The 19,872-nt window shown below is 42.8% G+C and overlaps 1 protein-coding gene across 2 annotated transcripts in view; it reads right to left on the bottom strand.

The window, feature by feature from the left end:
* The window catches only part of SLC9A7 (solute carrier family 9 member A7), a 130,313-nt gene extending 110,656 nt beyond the window's left edge, over positions 1-19,657 (bottom strand). For both annotated transcript variants that reach the window (XM_058659038.1, XM_058659039.1), the window contains exon 1: positions 19,204-19,657. In XM_058659038.1, the coding sequence (XP_058515021.1) occupies positions 19,204-19,531 (328 nt within the window). In that variant the 5' untranslated portion in view covers positions 19,532-19,657. The remainder of the gene's footprint in view (positions 1-19,203) is intronic.
* Positions 19,658-19,872: the final 215 nt, after the last annotated feature.

The raw sequence follows: 19,872 nt of genomic DNA, 5'->3' as shown, positions 1-19,872 counted from the left end.
TATAAAACCAAGTAACGCTGATGGTGAGAGAGAAGCACTGTCCCCAGGCTGTTTCCCCACGTGGACTCATCAGAAGGAGCTTGGAGATGCCAGGGTCTCATGGTTAATGTGGTCCTAAGAAGCAAGACACTGTTACTTACAGAGATGAAAGCATACGTTGAATTACAATGTGAGCAACTCCACTATAAAAAAAAGGATCCCCTGGTTTCAGACCTGTCATTGCTTCCTCTTCCTAAATAACGTAAGAATTCAATAAAAATAAAAGCTTGAATACGTAAGCTTACAAAATAGCTGTCATACTGAATATTCCAAATCTGAGCAACTATCTATCATCATTACCTCCTGTCTTGATTTAAGCACGTATTACAGCAATACCGGCTGGTGCGTCAAAATCTAGCTTCCTGTCCCCAAAATTTTGCTGGTAGGAATACTGGTTTTCCTTGACCCTGGTAGTAATTCCTTCCGCTTCCTGGATTATATCTGGCATTTGGGCTCTACACTGTACACCAGCATAGGAATTCAACTCAAAGCAGGATTCTCATGCCTATCTTGGGCATAAGCATTCTCCTATCTACTTTCCGCCCTTTCTTGCTCTGCTGCAAGAAAGTGGGAGAAAGGGAAGAAGGAAAGGGAAGGGTGATGCCTGTAAACTACATTTCCACCATCCCCTTTCAAGTGCTTTCCATTGCCATTTACTCCAATGAGAGGCACAAGTAAGAGAACACAGTCGGATGGAAGTGAGAAGCCAAGGTAGGCCTCTCTCTCTCTCTCTCTCTCTCTCTCTCTCTCTCTCTCTCTCTCTCTCTCTCTCTCTCGATGGCCCCATGTTCTCCATGGTTGAAGCTATCACCATGCAGTCTCTTTCCAGGTTTCACATCTCATGGGACAGCCCCACAGGGGTCCCAGTGCCTGCCAGATAGCCTCGTTCCTAGATTCTGGCAATACTCCCTCCTCCTTTTATCAGCCCTAGGTATGACAGTGGCTTCCTGCTGTTGCTTGGCTCTAGGTTACACACTCTATTTGACTGCTCAGCTCTTCCAATGCCTTACCTCCTACCTGCCTCATTTTGCCTACCAGAAAGGACCATATCTGCCACATCTGACCTCTTTCCTTTACCAGATTACTCCACAATATAGAAAAATCACTACCATATGACCATCTTGTCAGTGTCCCTCTTCAGTACCATCATAAACATTCTGCACAGTATTCCCCTTGAGAAGAGACAGTTCTCTTATTCATGCCAATGAAGAGAACCATTTGGCTCACTCATAGCCTCCTCTATTAATGAATGCAACCTTTTCTTTCCATAGTTCTTGTAGCAGCAAGAATGCACAGCAATCAACCAAGCCCTGGTCCGGAAAAAGATAGCCCATGGTAGGCTTGTTTCAAGCATGTGTCTGGGAATATATAAACATCTTAACCACATAAACACACAAAGCCCACAGTTCAAGAAAAATAAATACCAGAGAACAGAATGTGTGTGTAGGGGTTACAAAAATAAGAAAGATTAAAAGTCTTTCATGAAATTAAGGTTTCCATATCCAGACAAGACATAAACAGGGAGTGGATTTATATTCATGCCTAAAATAACACAAAAAATACATGAAATGGTGGTTTACTAGATATTGAATGTTGCAGCAGGCATTTCTTCAAGATTGATTTATTTTTATTTGAAAGGTAGATTTTACAGAGAGAGGAGAGACAGAAGGACTTCTATCCACTGATTCACTGCCCAAATGGCTGCCACAGTCAGAGCTGAACTGATCCAAAACCAGGAGCCAGGAGCTTCTTTCAGGTCTTCCACATGGGTGTACAGGGTCCCAAGGACTTGACCATCCTCTGCTGATTTCGCAGGCCATAAGCAGGGAACTGGATCAGAAGTGGAATGCCCAGGTTATGAAACAGTGTCCATAGGGGATGCCAGCATTGCAGATGGAGAATTGCCAATTATACCACAGCACTGGCACCATGGAGCAGGTATTTGAAGCAGCAGTTAAGTTATTGCTTGGGACACATGTATCCCCTATCACTGTGCCTGTTTTGAGTCCTGGATCACCTTCTCATTCCAGGATCCTGCTAATGCACACCCTGGGAGGTAATAGACGATGGCCTAAGCCATTGGGTTCCTGCAACCCTCATGGGAGACCTGGACTGAGTTGCAGTCTCCTGACTGGCATGGCCCAGCCCTGACTTTTGGTGATATTTGTTGGGTGTGTGTGGGAGGGTGGGGGTGAATCAGCAGATAGAAGATCTCTGTCTCTCTTTGCCTACCTTTCAAATAAAATTAAGTTTTTTAAAGACATACTCCCCCTAAACCCTGCCCCCCACCTTCAGCAACAAGGTAGCTCAACAAGCTAATCTACCTACAAGTGTGAGCATCCGATGGGGCATCAGTTCATGTCCTGGCTGCTCCATTTCCAATTCAGCTCCTTATTTATGGCCTAGAAAAGCAGTGGAAACAGTGCAAGGCCTTGTAACCCCGCACCACATGGGAGACTTGAAAGAAACTCTTGGCTCCTGGCTTTGAATAGGCTCAGCTCTGGCCACTGCAGTCATTTGGGAAGTGAAGATCTGTCTCTTTCTCTCTTTTTTTGTCTCTTTCTCTTGCTCTTTCGTGCGCGTGCTCTCTCTCTCTCTCTCTCTCTTTCTCTCCCCATCTCTCCTTCTCTGTAAATTTTTCCAACAAAAATAAATACTTTTTAAAAAACAAGAAGAAAAAGAAAATGACGATGATGACATGGCAACATCCGGCGATGAAAGAACATGATTCGTAAGAGATAGGAAAATAGAGAGGAAGCTCTATGACTGCCCAGACTCCTGCCTGGAGAGAACTCCAGGTGACAGGGCAGAGAGAGGAAACTGAAGTAAGGTCTGGCAGATGTCCTGAACGGAAAAACATTTCCTTCTTAATAGAAGGAAAAATGACACCAGACAGAAACAAGATGCACAGCAACTGCTACCTATTACTTAAATGTATTTCAAAGATAACCATTTAAACCAAAAGGAGAATCTGGGGCTTACACCAATGCAAGCAAAATGTGCTGGAAATGCAGCAAAGACATATAGGGGAAAAATGGATGCAAATTATTATAAAATCTTCTAACTAAATGTGAAATGGCATAATACAACTTTAAGGCAGTTAAATATATATATTGTATATCACATATATTAGATATATGATATTTTACATATATATGTATAGAAAAGTCCTAGGCAACAGAAAAGCAAAAAGATGTAAGTATGACAAATATTAACAATACTTTCACAACCAAAAATAAGTCAGAAAACTAGAAAAATACAACAAAGAACAATTGGCACAGTTTGAAAAGAAACAGCAAGATCAAAGATTCAAATTTAACAAATAATCCAATAGACTAAAAATGAAGCACCTCAATAAAAGGCACAGACCGTCAGAGTTGAGCTTTGGAAAAGCAAGACCCTATTATGTGTTGCCCACAAGAAAAGCACTTTAAATATAAAGAAATAAATTGGCTTTAAAAAGATTTCAGGCCCTGTGCGGTGGCCTAGCGGCTAAAGTCCTCGCCTTGCATGTACCGGGATCCCATATGGGTGCTAACTCCAGTCCCTGCAGCCCCACTTCCCATCCAGCTTCCTGCCTGTGGCCTGGAAATGCAGTCGAGGACGGCCCAAAGTCTTGGGACCCTGCACCCACGTGGGAGACCCGGAAGAGGTTCCTCTGTCTCTCATGCTCTCTGTATATCTGATTTTTCAATAAAAATAAATAAATCTTTTTTACAAAGAATGGAAGGACCTTTTCTCTGCTAAGGGCCATTTGGATATTTATAACATCATTCATAGGCCACATAAAATTGTCAACTTAAAAATTAGCCTGCCAGAGATGGATTGAATTTCAGCTTCCACCTGCAGCTGCCATGGCAGGACCAGACCAGATGGTTTTACAGTTCTTCGGACCACACATTCCTCAGTCCTGGTTTATAGCAACCAAGTGAGCACCGAATCCAGAACAAAGCAACATTAAGATACTAGAAAAGGCTTATGGCATTCCCACTTTCTGCCCAGCTCAGCAGCAATCTACAAGACAACAGATCATATATCAAGTATGGGATCCTAGTCCCTGGTTCCTGAGGGAGCAGAACAGATATCATTTGCCTTTTTCTGTGTCTTAAGATTTATTCATTTGAAAGGCAGTTACAGAGAGGGTATCATTCCATGTGCTGATTCACCCCCGAGGTGGTCGCAATGGCCAGAGTAGCACCAGGCCAAAATCAGGAGCTTCCTCCAGGACTCCGGCATGAATGCAAGACTGGAACAGAGGTGGAGCACTCAGGTCATGAGCTGATGCTTACACAGATGCCAGTATTAGCCAGTAGTTTTACCTGTTACACCAGAATGCCAGCCCCAGCGTGCTTGCTTTTTCTAACTTGTCTGGAAACTACCTAAAGGAATGACTCAAAGTACTCACGAAAATTTTATAAGATGACAAAAAGAAAAAAAACCCTGCAGTACTTGGGCCTAAAGGGAGAAAAAAATGACAAAAACCAATTTTGAGAATGCCACGACATTAGGGAAAGTACCTGTACATCAAATGTCATAAATATGTATACAGAACTCAGAGAAAGCATAAGACATAAAGGAAACCAGGAAAACAATGATGAACAAATGGGATATCAGTAGATAAATTATGAATAGGAAGCATTTTAATTCTGGAGCTACAAGCACAGTATCTCAAAGAAACAACTGCTTAGATGTGTTCAATGCTATATTTTAGTAGGCAGAAGACAGAATGAGCAAACATGAAGACAGTACAATTGAAGTAATCAAGTCTGAGAAACGGGAAAAGGAAGATAGAAAAGTGTATGAAGTGACATAAAATAAGCAAGCATACACACCATGAAAGTTCCAGAACAGCGAAAGGTTAGAAAAAATATTTGAAGAAACAAATGACTAGAAACATTCCAAATTTAATCAGATACAGAAATCTTTACAAAAGAAACTCTGGAATACTCCAGTAAGACAAACTCCAAGAAATTCATACTAAAACGCATTATAATCAGAGTGACAAAAGGCAAAAACTTAAAAACTTGAAAGCAGTAGAGAGAAAGGACTTGCACATAAGGGCTCTTCAATCATCTCTTTCCTTATCCCGGATACAGAAAAAATAATAATACTAATGTGGAAATTAATACTTTCCTGTAGCCCTTGACCCTTTGTGCCCCAATCAACTATGTAAAGATGACCAAAATAAAAGAATTTTTTTTTAAAAAAAGCTCTTCCATCAGACTAAAGGTGATTCATCAACACCAGCATTGCAGCACAGTGAGTTAAGCCACTACTTGCGATGCCAACATCCAATTTAGATGCTGGTTCCAAAGCTGTAGCTGTTCCACCTTCCATCCAGCTCACTGCTAATGTACCTGAGCAAACAATGGGAGATGGCCCTAAGCCCTGGGCTCCTTCATTTGAGTGACCTGAAAGGAGTTCCAGGCTCCTATCACTTGAGTAGTAACCTGGTAGTTCCGGGCACTTGGGGAGTAAACCAGCAGATCAAAAATTAATTCATTCTCTCTCTCTCTTTTTCTCTCTCTCTCCCCCCCTCCCTCTTTCTACTCTCCCCCTTTCCCCGCTCTCTTTCTTAAAAATTAATTAAATAACATTAAAGGTGATTCATCAGCAGAAATCTTGGAGAATGGAACAAAATGGGATCACATATCTAATCAGCTTAGAGGAAAAAACATTGTCAAGCAATAATTCTATATCTGACAAAACTATCCTTCAAAAAGGACAGGGACAGGAATTACAAAACAGTAAGTGAAGCCCTCATTTGGGGTGCCCACATCCCACATTAGAGTGCCTCACCTCCACTTCTGATACAGCTCCCTGCTAATACACCTGCAAGGCAGCAGATGATGACTCAAGGGCTTGGGCCCCCATCACTCATGTGGGAGACCCAGAGAGAGTAGCTGTCTCTTGGCTTCATCCTGGCCCAATCCCGGCTATTTTAGATACTTGGAGAGTGAACCAATAGATAAAAAATCGTGTGTGTATGTGTGTATGATGTCCTACCTTTCAAATAATAAAAAGAACCTTCAAGTATTAGCATCCCATATGGCACCAGTTCATGTCCCAGCTGCTCCATTTCCCATCCAGTGAACCAGTGGATGGAAAAAGATCTTTCTCAGTGTCTCTCCTACCTCTGTAAATATGCCTTTCCAATAAAAATAAATAAACCTTTTTAAAAAGAAAGGTAAATTAAGAAATTCACAGACAAGCTGAAGCTAAGGGACTATGTTACTAGTAGACCTTATCTACAAGAAATGTCTAGTGATTTCTCAGGCTAAATTACAAGGACACCAGACAGTAACTCAAAATCACATAAAAAATACAGATATTGCCAAAACAAAAAAAATCACACATATGTAAATGGAAAAATTTTTGGTTTGTAACTCCTCATTTTCTTCTTATATAATTAAAATAGTGAATGTAATAACAATGATTATAATTTGACATTAATGGGCACAGAATATATAAAGATATAATCTTTTTTAAGATTTATTTATTTTTTATTGGAAAGACAGACTCACAGAGAGGAGACAAACAGAAAGATCTCCTTCTGCTGGTTCACACCACAAATGGCCACAACTGCCACAGCTGAGCCAATCTGAAGCCAAGAGCTAGGAGATTCTTCTGGGTCTTCCGTGCGGGTGCAGGGTCCCAAGTCTTGGGCCATCCTCTGCTGCTTTCCCAGGCCACAGGCAGGGAATGGGATGGGAAGTAAACCGGCCAGGGCATGAACTGGTGTACATATGGGATCCCAGTGCTTGCAAGAGCAGGACTAGCCAATTAAGCCGTCACACCTGGCCCAAAATTATAATCTTTAACAATAAGAATATGCAAATAGGGGGACATGAATGGAGATATTTGAGCAGGTTTTACATTTTCTTTTTCATTTCTTCAGCAACACATCGGTTATCCAATACCATGTTATTTAACTTCATGGCTTTGTAAATTTTTAAACTTTCTTATTGTTGATTTTGTTTTATGACTTTTAATTTAAGGGAATGCATTGTAACTGTGTAATAGAGACTACCATATCCAGATGTGAGGATACAATGCAGTAGACTCCTAATGAAACTGTTAACTATATTTTGACAATAGGATGCTGGACTCTGTCATTGTCCATACCCGCAATGTCAGGACACACCTAAATAGCAGAATAAGGGACTTAGGACTGCTTATGAAGGACTACATTATTGTAATAATATAGGGGAAATCTGTGGGAGGGGAGGAGTTTGGGAAGGCTGTAAGGGAAATCCCAGAATCTGTAAAATTATATCATAAAATTAAAAATAAAAGGAAATAATAAAAAACTCATTTGAAGTTCTTTTTTAAAAAATTATTTCTGTAGTTTGAAAGGCAGACTTACAGAGAATAAGAGCCAGAGAGTGAGAGAAAGAGAGATCCCATTCACTGTTTCACTCCCCAGACGGCTACATGGTCAGGACTGGGTCACACCAAAGCCAGAAGCTCAGAGCTTCATCCGGGTCGCCCACACGACTGGCAGGGTACAGGAACTTGCTCTATCTTCTACTGCTTTCCCAAGGGATTAGCAGAGAGTTGGACTGGGAGTAGAATGGTGGGACCCAAATCAGTGCCCACATGGGAAGCCAGCATCACAGATGGTGGTTTCACCTGCTATACAGCAATGCCACCCTCTCAATTGAGTTTTAGGATGAGCTATTTCTGAATCTGGAATTGTGCATTAAAGGACACTATCAACAGACTGAAAAAAAAAAAAGCAACTCACAGAATAGTAGCAAAGAACTGTTAATCATGCATCTGAGAAGAGATTGATATGTAACGTACTTAAAGAACTCCTATAACTCAACAACAAAAACCAACCCAACTTAAAAATAGGCAAAGAACCTGAATAAATTTTTCTCCAAAGAAGACATTTAAATAATTAGCAAAAACACAAAAATTGTTGAATAACATTACTCACTAGAGAGATGCAAATCAAAATCATCACTTAATTTCTATCAGTCTGGCTGTATTTTTTTTAATTTATTTTTTGACAACCTTGACATAATTAGGGTAAACTGGATGTATTTTTTTAAAAGGAAAATAACAAGGGTTGGAGAGGATTACAGAAATTTGAATTCTTTTTTTTTTTAAAGATTTATTTATTTTTATTACAAAGTCAGATATACAGAGAGGAGGAGAGACAGAGAGGAAGATCTTCCATCCGATGATTCACTCCCCAAGTGAGCCACAACGGGCCAGTGCTTTGCCGATCCGATGCCGGGAACCTGGAACCTCTTCCAGGTCTCCCACGCGGGTGCAGGGTCCCAAAGCATTGGGCCGTCCTCAACTGCTTTCCCAGGCCACAGCAGGGAGCTGGATGGGAAGTGGAGCTGCCGGGATTAGAACCGGCGCCCATATGGGATTCTGGGGCGTTCAAGGCGAGGACTTTAGCCCCTAGGCAACGCCGCCAGGCCCAGAAAATTGAATTCTTGTGTATTGTGCTATAAACACAAATTGATACAGGCTGCTATGGAAAATAATTTGGGGGTTCCTCAAACAGTCAAACAGAATTCTCACATGACCCAGTAATTCCACTCCTAGGCATACACTCAAAAGTACTGAAAACTCAAAAAAAAAAAAAAAAAGAAAACTCAAAATAAGTAGTTATATCTGGATGTTCACAGCAGCATTATCCACAGTAGTCTGAGTATCAATCAACTATGAATAAATGAAATGTGGTATATACACACATAATGAAATACTATCCAGCCAAATAAAAAAGGAAATTATTATACATGCTATTCAGCACGGAGGAATTCTGGAAAAATCATGCTAAGTGAAATAAGCCAGATACAAAAGGACAATTATTACATGACACCAGTAAATATGAAATATTGAGGACAGGCAAATTCATATAGACAGAAAGTAGACTGGAAGCTATCAAGGGCTGATTAACGGTACAGACTCTCTGGTATGATGAACAAATTTTGGAAAGAGACAGCAGGATTGTTCATTCAGCTTTGTGAATTTTATAACTGCTGCTAAATTATAGAGTTAGAACTGGTTAAAATGTCAAATTTGAATTATATATTTTACCAAAAGAAACAAACAATCCCCTATCTGGTTTAGCAACCAAACAGAATTTTCTGCAAATATACACATGAGGGCACTTCAAAAAGTTGATGGGAAATGGAATTGAAAGGCAAAAATCAATTTGGCTTCAAAAAAATGAAACGCGTTCATACAAGGACGTCTTCCAATAGTTCATGAAAGATTTATATTGTGAAAAAACGTGCACAGATTAGAAAAAATTTCATGCCAAAATAAATCTCATTATCACTACAATTCAGGCAAACATTTTCATACCAAAATATTTCCTCCTCAGAAACCATGCTTTCAATAAGAATCTGATATCAAGAACTTAAAAGAAGGACCTTCAATGCTAAGTATCATTACAGCATCTCATCTTTTTGACAAAATACAATGCGTTAAACCAAGATTTCCACAGCACCTATGTGTCAGGCACTGTTAGAGGAGATGGGGAGAGAGCAGCAAACAAAAAACATTTCCGCCAACCTGTAGCTTGTCTTTCAACCCACTTTAAAAATACATATTTATTTATTTCTGTTGGACAGGCAAATTTATTGAGAGAGATATTCCATCCATTGATTCACTCTCCAAATGGCTACACATCCAAAATTGAGCTGATCCAAAGCCAGAAGCTTCTTTCAGGTCTCCCATGTGGGTGCAGGGTCCCAAGGATCTGGGCCATTCTCCGCTGCTTTCCCAGGCCACAAGCAGGAAGCTGGATGGGAAGTGTGGCAGTCAGGACACAAACTAGTACCCATAAGAGATACCAGTATCCATAGAGGATGTTGGTGCTTGAAGGTGGACGATTGAGTTCAGCTATCACGACGGCCCCTCAAATGCACTTTTAAAGTTATCCAGCTTAAAAAAAAAACACCCCAGTGATTCCCACTCCCCAATTTTGAATATAATATCCCGAACTAGAAGAGTATTTGATCTAAGTTTCAATTTCTTCCCTTGGGAGACCCATACTATGGTCTCTATTAAATTTGATGGAATGGTTAAGTAGCTTACACTATGCAAACTGCTGAACTTGATTACTGGGTATCCTAACAGTTAATATTTTTTCCTACTATTGTTTTACTGCAAATGACAAAGTAAATATATTCATATTTGAAGGGTAAAAATTAAATATTCTTATTCATAATTACCAAAACTTGGAAACAACTAAGTTGCCCTTCAGTAGGTAAATGGATAAATTGTGGTACACCCAGACAATGCAGTATTGTTCAGTCATAAAGAGAAACGAAAAATCACACCATCGAAAGACACGACAGAATCTTAAAACACATATTACTAAGTGAAAGAAATCAATTGGAAAAGGCTGAAGAATGTATAATTCCAACTATATGACATTCTGGAAATGGCCAAACTACAGGGACAGTCCATAGATGACAGCCAGGGGAAGAAGGGGAATGAACAGGCAAAGCACAGAGATGTTTACGGCAATGAAACTGTCATGCATGATGCTGTGATGGCAGAAGCTGGGCACTGCACATTTGTGCAAATCCACAGACTCTACAATACCATGAGTGAACCCTAATGTAAACTCTGGACTTTGATAGTGGTGTGTCCATGCAGGCTCATCCATTATAGCACTCTGGTGGAGGATGGTGCTAATGGGGCAGGGGCGGGATGGTGGGGAAGCTGTACATGTTTTGCAGCAGGGAATAATCTATGGGAAATCTTGGTACAGGCAACTCAATTTTGCTGAGAATCTAAAAGTGCTCTTAAAAATAAAGCTATTCTGGGCCCGGCACTGTAGCCTAGCAGCTAAAGTCCTCACCCTGTACGTGCAGCGATCCCACATGGGCAGCAGTTCTAATCCTGGCAGCCCCACTTCCCATCCAGCTTCCTGTCTGTAGCCTTGGAAAGCAGTCAAGGACAGACCAAAGCCTTGGGACTCTGCACCCACGTGGGAGACCCAGAAGAGGTTTCTGGCTCCTGGCTTTGGATCAGCTGAGCTCTGGCCATTGTGGCCACTTGGAGAGTGAATCATCGAATGGAATATTTTCCTCTGTCTCTCCTCCTCTCTGTATATCTGACTTTACAATAAAAATAAAACAAATCTTTTTTTAAAAAAAAAAGCTATTCTTAAATTCAAATATTTAATAGCAGTGAGTCTTAATCTTCACCATGCAAACAAAACAGTTTTCTGAGCCCCACCTCCTTACAGTCTAAGGGCGTCTGGGGCAAGACCTGGCAGTTCCAACAAGTTTACAGGTGATACGGATGTCGTTGATCTTTGAGCAGCACTCACAAATAGATTCATGGAAATAACTGCATAAATGCAAGATGAATACTCTCTTCCAAGTAGGCCAGATTACTTAAAATATAGAATTCAATTTACCAAAGAGGTACCTCCCCCGACACACACACACAATGAACCATTTGCAAATCCTACTAGTACTTATCTTTTCTGACTTCTGTACGATAAAGTATTCATCAAATACCGAAACAGAGATTGGTTAACTGCTTTCCAAACCTGTTCCTCTTCCTCCGATTCCACTGCACTTCCCCGGCTTCCTCCCAGCTAGATGTGGCCTTCACAACCATGTTCTGGCCAACAGAAGCAGGCAACGTTCCACACTTCACACAAATGTCTTCCCCCTAAGATCCTCTTTTCTTTTCCTTACTCACCAGCCTGAGGAAGATTCCAATGTTTTAAGGGATGGGAAAGGCACAAGAAGGAAGTCACCCTGTCCCTGTATCACAACGGGGAGAGCCACCTGCAAGTCCCTTGCACTGGCCCATTATGGGAGTGAAAAATGAACTTCTCACTTTAAGTCACTGAAATTTTAGATTGGTCTATTTTCACATCTAGCACTACTCTCACTATAAGCAATCATGTTGATTAAAATCCAAGTAGCATGCTCTAAATCTACGAAGAAGTCTCCTACCATAGATTTGCTTATAAGTGGAACTGAAGTAATTTTTTAAAAGACCCATGAACTTGAAGTCTTCAAAAATGAATGTAAAAAGAGGTTAGTCATTCCTAAGTAGGGTACTTTTAAAATCTTTCATTTAAACTACTGCCAAACATTGTTAATCAGTGCTAGAGAAAGCTGAAGGAGAGTTCACAGAGGAGATACGCACAGCCTCTCCCATACAATCTTCCAGGGAGGAAGGTCAACAGGTTAGAACTAACATTACTGCGGCGGCGCAAGGGGCAGGGAGTAACTTCTTTTCCAATCTTTTACCTTAGTGGAAATTTCAAAACATGCAGAAAAGTTGAAAGCAGAGTGTAAAGCATGCCACTGACCTAGATTTAACAACAGCGAGCACGTGGCCATCTTCATTTTTTCCTGCATAGGTGGGGATTTTTTTTTTTTTTTTACTGAGCTTTTAGCAAAATTGCATACACTAGGATTCAAATACCTCACCAAAATATGTCAGCCTCATATTTAAAGAATGAGTACATTCTTTCATATTACCTTATCTATCATACTTAAAAATAACTTCAATTCCCTAATATCAAAAATGCTCAGTCTATTTCCAAATATTCCTAAATCTGCCCCACCAAATACCTGCTGCTTATAGTTCATTTTTGTAAACCAGAAGCCAAGCAAATTTCCTGTGCTACATTTTAGCCGTGTCTCTCTTCATTCCCATTAATCTAAAACACTCCATCTTCTGCTTGGCATTGACATTTTAAAGACACTGGCTTGTAAATTTTCCCACATTTTGGATTAATCTGATTGCTTCTTCATACCGTTTTAGAATTTGTGTCTCTATCCCCCCCGGATTTGTTGTAAAATGGAAGATAAGCCTAAAACTTCAATTAGATTCAGATTAAACAACATCTGGGGGCAAGAATGCCATGAAAGTTGTAGGTTTTTATTGCATCGCAACAGGGGTCACATAAAACGCAGGGAGTTCCCCACAAAGAGCAAGGATTAAATCTGATGGCTTGGTGGTAAACCGGTCACTGTCCATAGGCAAGCAACCCATGTGGTGATCCCACCATGCAGGGAGCCTGCTCTCCAACAAACTCACCTAGGACTTCGGACTTCATTTATAATATTTGTTCAAATCAATTATCATTGGGGGGTTGCAATGGGTGGCTTTCTAATTACATGATTAGAATTCCCAAAAAGGTTAACTTTTTCTAAGACATACTTTCAGGACATATTACCTCTATTGATAATTTTCAAACAATAAGCAAACATATCTTTGATGCCCAGGTTCTTCAAGAACATTTTGCCATTCAAGGAAAATGCCACCCAATGACATAATGGCAATCTATATTCCTAATTCATATTTTTCCTATAAGTTATTTGCTTATGTTTCAATTGGAAAAGTTTCAAGTTGGAAAAAAAGAATGCTCAGGCCATTCTGAAGACTATAAAGGGACAAGTACTATCCCCCCATTATCTCCCAATAACCAGCCTCCCACCCAAAGAATAAACATTAACTTTGTGCATTCTCCTAGAAAAGTGTATCAGTCTCTTTTTTTAAATTTGTTTATTTTCATGGCAAAGTCAGATATACAGAAAGGAGGAGAAACAGAGAGGAAGATCTTCTGTCCGCTGGTTCACTCCCCAGGTGGCCACAACAGTTGGAGTTGCTCAGATCCAAAGCCAGGTACCAGGAGCCTCTTCCGGGTCTCCCACATAGGTGCAGGGTCCCAAAGCTTTGGTCCATCCTCGACTGCTTTCCCAGGCCACAAGCAGGGAGCTGGATGGGAAGCGGGGCTGCCAGGATTAGATCCAGCACCCATATGGGATCCCAGTGCATATAAAGCCACTAAGCTATGACACCAGACCCAAGCATATCAGTCTTATATAAATACATATTTATATATTTCTGAACCAATACTTTTTTTAAAAAAAAAAAGATTTATTTTATTTTTATTACAAAGTCAGATATACTGAGAGGAGGAGAGACAGAGAGGAAGTGGAGCTGCCGGGATTAGAACCAGCGGCCATATGGGATCAAGGCGAGGACCTTAGCAACCAGGCCATGCTGCCAAGCCCTGAACCAATACTTTGATTAATTAAATAATAAATAGGATGTCTGGGCCTGGCGTGAGGGTTCAGAGGCTAAATTCTCACTTTGAATGCTTGGGATCCCATATGGGCACTAGTTCATGGCCTGGCTGCTTCACTTCCCATCCAGCTCCCTACTGTGGCCTGGGATAGCAGCAGAGAATGGCTTAAAGCCTTGGGACCCTGTACCCACACAGGAGACCTGCTAGAAGCTCCTGGCTCCTGGTTTCAGATCTGGCCAGCTCTGGCCATTGGGACATTTAGGAAGTGAACCAACAGATGGAAGATCTTTCCCTCGGTCTCTCCTTTTCTCTGTAAATCTGATCTACTTTTCCAATAAAAATAAATACATCATTAAAAAAACCAGGATGCCATAATATTCTGCATCTGGTTCCCCCCAATACCATGTGTAAACAGCTGCCTCAAAAGCATGTCTGAAAACACTTTTTCTCAGTTACATACCATTCCTTAATGGGAATGTGCTGTAATTTAATTTGTCCTTTCTTGTTGAATATTGTAACTTCTAGCAGTTGTTAAAAAAAAAGAAATGAGGGCTTGGCGGCGTGGCCTAGCGGCTAAGGTCCTCGCCTTGATCCCATATGGCCGCTGGTTCTAATCCCGACAGCTCCACTTCCTCTCTATCTCTCCTCCTCTCAGTATATCTGACTTTGTAATGAAAATAAAATAAATCTTTAAAAAAAAAAAAAAGAAAAGAAATGAAAAGAAAAGCCAATGCTGTTAAATATACTACTAGTGCATGTATTTTTGAAGGATAAGCCAAGAATTGAAACTGCTGGATTAAATGGAAGGGTGAGTATAGTCTAAATTTTTCCAGATATTAACAAATAATCAAAACCATACAATCCTCCTCACTCCCACAAACTGTCCCCTAATGCATTTTAGAAGTACACAGGTCTGGTATTGAGCAAACATCAAGAAGCAAAGCTTGGCAACAAATCACTATGTCTAAAGTAGAATGGGAACTAATATTTACCAAGTGCTTAAGTGCCAAATGTGGCACTTGACCCTTGAATATCTCAATAATGCAACAATCTTGGCAGGTAACATTATCTGCATTTTCCAAGAGTAAATTGAGGCACAGGGAATTTACCCAGTGTTCCACAGCTTCTACAAACACCAATATTTGAACCCGGGACACCAACCATCCTGATATCAACATAGTACCATCCCAAACCGCGGACAAAATGAGCGACTGTTTTAAAAGGCAATGCTTGATTAACCAGGGAGAAGACAGTTCCCAAATATTTGCTCAAGGGCTCAAATGTTAATTTCACGCTCCTGTAACGAATCCTATCTTCCCCCTTTCAGATTCTGCCTAGGAGCCCGCTCTCAGGCTGTGCTTAGCTAAGCAGCTGATACAGCAAAGAGGTCACACAGAGCCCACCAGCTACAGAGCTGGAGTGGCAACCCATCTTTGTGAAGTTGCCAGGCACGAAGCAGAAAGGAAGTGATACTCAGGCGGTGGACTGGCACAACAGCATCAGAAGTTTCTGAACCCTTATCTGTTGTTACAAAAAACATTATGGGGGAAGTAGATTGACTTTACACAGGAAAGAGAGAGCAGGAGCGAGAGCCCCCATTAACTGACACTATCTGCCTTACCCCTGTTCAAACACATGTAGGGCTCACTAACACTAGGATGGCACCTAAACACACCACACACACACACACACACACACACACACACACACACACACAGCCAGCTGGGAGCTCTCCAGCCTAACAAAACAGGTTAGGCAGGTGTCAACCAAGTGCCTTGCTGCTTCCTGGCAGGGTCTGGGGGCTGCTTTCAATCTCCCTGGAGAAGTGGGTCTGCAGGCAACTTGTAATGTAGCTGTGCCAGCCAGATGCCAACAAGAAGCCCTTTAACTGTCCCTGAGTTGGGGACGGGGGTCTCCTTTCTGTTGAAACGTTAAGCATTCACAGTGTATCTCTTGTCCTTGGGTCCTCTGCACCCAAGCAAGTGCTTCTTAGGGAATCTATTTAAGCACAGCTCCTCATGGTCACCACACCTCTTCTCTGGAGACAAAAAGAAGGAGGGAAAGAGGAGAGGAAGCCAAACCCCTTTCTTGCCCAGGGTTTTGTTTGTTGTTTTTTCTCCATTTCAGGCACACGGTTCTAGAAGTTTCATAGGTGCAGCAAACAATGGAAAACTCATAGAAAACTATCAACATCATGGGATTCCCATAGGAAGATGTGGACATGAAATTGAGTGCTTTTAAGGAACACATATGGACACACTATAGTTGATTTTACTTCGATGGTTCAAAAACCAAAAAGCACAGAAGATAAGCGGTAACATCTCACCACCTCATTCTTCTCCAAGGTTGCCAGCATCACTAGTGGCCTGTGTGTCCTTCCAGAAACATCGCATGAATTTTTGCCTGCATATATTTGTCCATTCAAGTTTAACTACTACAGCTCTCTTTTTCAAATTACTGGTACTTTAGCATAAAATTAATTTTAAAACACTCCTTCAAAATAATTAGCACTGAAATTCACAGTTAAACTGCCTCATTCATACAAATCTGCCTACATTGAAAACTCACATAGTTTACCTGCAGAAAACTAAGCCGAAGACTCAGCACACAGCACAAAAATGCTTCCTCAAGGTTTTGTGTCCTTTATTGCTCACAGTCAAGAGAACCATTACTCACTTCCTGTATTGACATCAGGAAAAATCTCATTCTTTACTAACAAAAAAGAGAAGCCCTAAAAAATCTGTCCTGCATGCGCTTGAGTGTTCAAAGATTTGCATGATGGTAGCCATCACTTCACAATCTTGGACAATGTTTAAGGAAATTAGTGAACTAAACGTTTAAATCAGAATGCCTATCCTCATAGTTTTCAATGTATAATAACTAGCTAACAGGATGAATTCAGGTGAGCAGACGGGAGAAGGGCCTTGAAACCGATCCCATCCCTGAGCAAAAGATACCAACATTTTCTCATGATTACTTATGACCCATATGAAAATATTAGCACTCAGCATAAGCTAGGACGCCATGCAGTGAAAAACAAAATTGCTGCATGCATTTTAAAGTAACACTAAAACCCAGAGAGAACATCCTGAATGCTATGAGACGATGTCGCCTTTTCAGAATAATCATCAGTTAACCCAGCTTTGTGACATGGCTGTTTACAAAACAGAGCAGTACACTGTGGAGCATAACTGTGGTGACGGGAAAGGATGAGGGGAGTTCTAAAAGGGCCTATTAGCAAAAGGAAAATTCCATGATCGCTTCTGAGCCTTAAAGATAAAGGTGACTGAACTCCTAAAAACATGCAGTGCTCCTCCGAATATATATCTTTAAGTCCCCCACTTCTTTTCCATATCTTTGGACCTGTATTTATGAGCCTGTCAAACCTACCTCCTTTTCCACGTGTGTCCTGTAAATCTAGAAACTACTAGATATAGATATAGATATAGGTATATAGATATAGATATAGATATAGATATAGATATAGATATAGATATAGATATAGATATAGATATAGATATAGATATATACATACCTTCCTGGCTACCTGTATACCTGAACGGCTCAGAATCAGCGGCATGAAATGACGATGTACTTTCTCTACTTGCTCTCCAGATGCTCAGGAAACCTGCCTGCTTATCTGAGGCCCTGGCCTCAGTCATTTGCCACCAGCTGCCACAACACACGCAGCTCCAGAACAGTCAGAGACAGAGGCTCAAGGCTGACCTGAGCCCTCTCATCTGCAGGAAGTCAACTTACTTTTAGACCTGGTTCTGTCTCAACTCAAGATCTGTTTACATCCTCTCAGGACTTATCCATGACACCGTTTATTGGAAAGGGCTTGGCCATGTGTGTCTCCCACTACCCCCGCACACAGCTGTCAACGCCGAAACATGAACCTTGAAACAAAGCCCAGGGATCAGAGTAATTTTCACATTAAAGATTAAGGTGTCTGCTTTCCATTCTCTACCAGGGAACCCTGGGTGGAGAGTGCAGAGATCCCTCCAGCGTTAAGTGATGAAGTACAAACGGTCCCGATTGAGAATAGCCATAAAGTGGACTCCATCTACTGCCCAAACCAAAACCATGAATTAAGTTCAACATCACCATGGAATTTAATTCAAACGGCGAATAGGTGCCTTCCGTTTGGAGTCACGGGGGTGAGGAGGGCTCACAGGACAAGAGGGATGACTCAGAGAGGATGGCTAAAGGATGACCTCCGCATTAGAACGGAAGATTGGCCCTGACCCCCTGGGCCTATCACACATTGTGCACCATTAAATTCACAAAAGGATAGTGACTTCAGCCCACCCTTCACAAAAGAAGGCTGACTCCATTACTGTGATTCCTTACGTACTCACAACTGGATCCTCAAAGTCACTCCATGTTACCATGTCAGGGGATATAACTGCTCCTCTTGTTCCAAGAGGGCAAGTGACTGGATACAGTTTCCCATCAGAACCTAACAGCCTGAAGGCAGTGGAATTGTCTCCCCACCTAGGCCTGTTCTAGTGCTGACACCCGGCTAGGGGTCCTGGAGCAGACTCACTGATTTCAGCACTATATGCTCTGACTGGATTAATCAAAGCCCTGGGAACACAGACCTCACACCTTGGGCGCTCACTGGTTAAGACCACGACTGTGGCATCCAAAACGGGCCCCACAAGCCCAACCTTGGAGGTGGCGTCCAAAAGGGCCCGGCCAGCCCCTACCCATGCCAAGAGCCACTTTCAGCCCTCGCCCCTACCGCCAACATGGCCTGTCTCCCTGGGCAGTCAACCACCTCCAGCAGCTCCCCACACATACACCCTCCCATGGAACTGAACTGGGAAGGGAACGGAAGGGGGGACGGAATAAGGAAGAAGCAACGGGGAGCCACTGAGAACAGGAGCTGAGGGAACGGTCCCCTCCTATCCTTTCATTTTCGCTGGGTTCCAGGGCAGAAATGGGGTGGGATTCTTTGTAATGGTAAACGAAAGCAAGAAAATGCAGACAGTTGACCTTGGGAACCAACATCGTGGCAGCGAAACGAAACACGCTGGCAAGTCAAAGGGGGAGCCCGGCAGCTGGGCGGGTCAAGGAGGGGTGTACCGCCAGCGGTGGGTGCGGTAAGGGGTGCTCACCGTAGATCATTGCCAGCCCGGTCTCGTGCAGGAAGCGCACCCGGCGGTGCTTAAAGAGCCAGATGGTGAGGATGGTGAGCGTGAGCAGCAGGATGAAGGTGAGCAGGCTCACGCTGTCTTGCCGGTGGCTCTCCTCCGCCTCTTTCTCAGTGGCGAGCTCCTCCATGGCGCTGCTGTCCTCGGCCGCCGCCCCAGAGGAGGAGGCCGAGGCCCCGGCACGCAGCCCCCGACCCAGCAGCAGTGGCAGCAGCGGAAGCAACAGCAGCCGCGGCGGCACCTCCCGAACTACCCGCCCCGGGCCAGGGCGCGCCGCGTCACCAGGCTCCATGGCCCCAGGGCCGCCTGCGCCTACCTCCACACAGGGACCCACAGCCCGCGCTGTCGGCGGGTTACGGCGGCGCCGCGCCGACCTGCCCAAGTGGCCACAGCCGCCGCAGCTCCTCCTCCTGCCAGCGCCGGGCCGGGGCTGCGCTGCGAGTCGCGCGCGCGGGGCGGGCGGGGGAGGAGGGGGGAGGGGCGCGCGCAGTGCGCAGGATCCCCAAGCACCGCCTCCCGCCCGCGCACCTGTTCGTCCCCCCGCAGTGCTGCGCCTCGCGCCGACAGAGCCAGCAAGGCCGAGCCAGCTGTCACCCTCGGATCCGTGGGCCAGCAGCCGGCACTTGGCTTCTC

The sequence above is a fragment of the Ochotona princeps genome, chromosome X, assembly GCF_030435755.1.
Source record: "Ochotona princeps isolate mOchPri1 chromosome X, mOchPri1.hap1, whole genome shotgun sequence".
NCBI classification, from domain to species: domain Eukaryota; kingdom Metazoa; phylum Chordata; class Mammalia; order Lagomorpha; family Ochotonidae; genus Ochotona; species Ochotona princeps.
The sequence above is the reverse complement of the archived record's forward strand: the minus strand, read 5'-3'. Positions and strand labels throughout refer to the sequence as shown.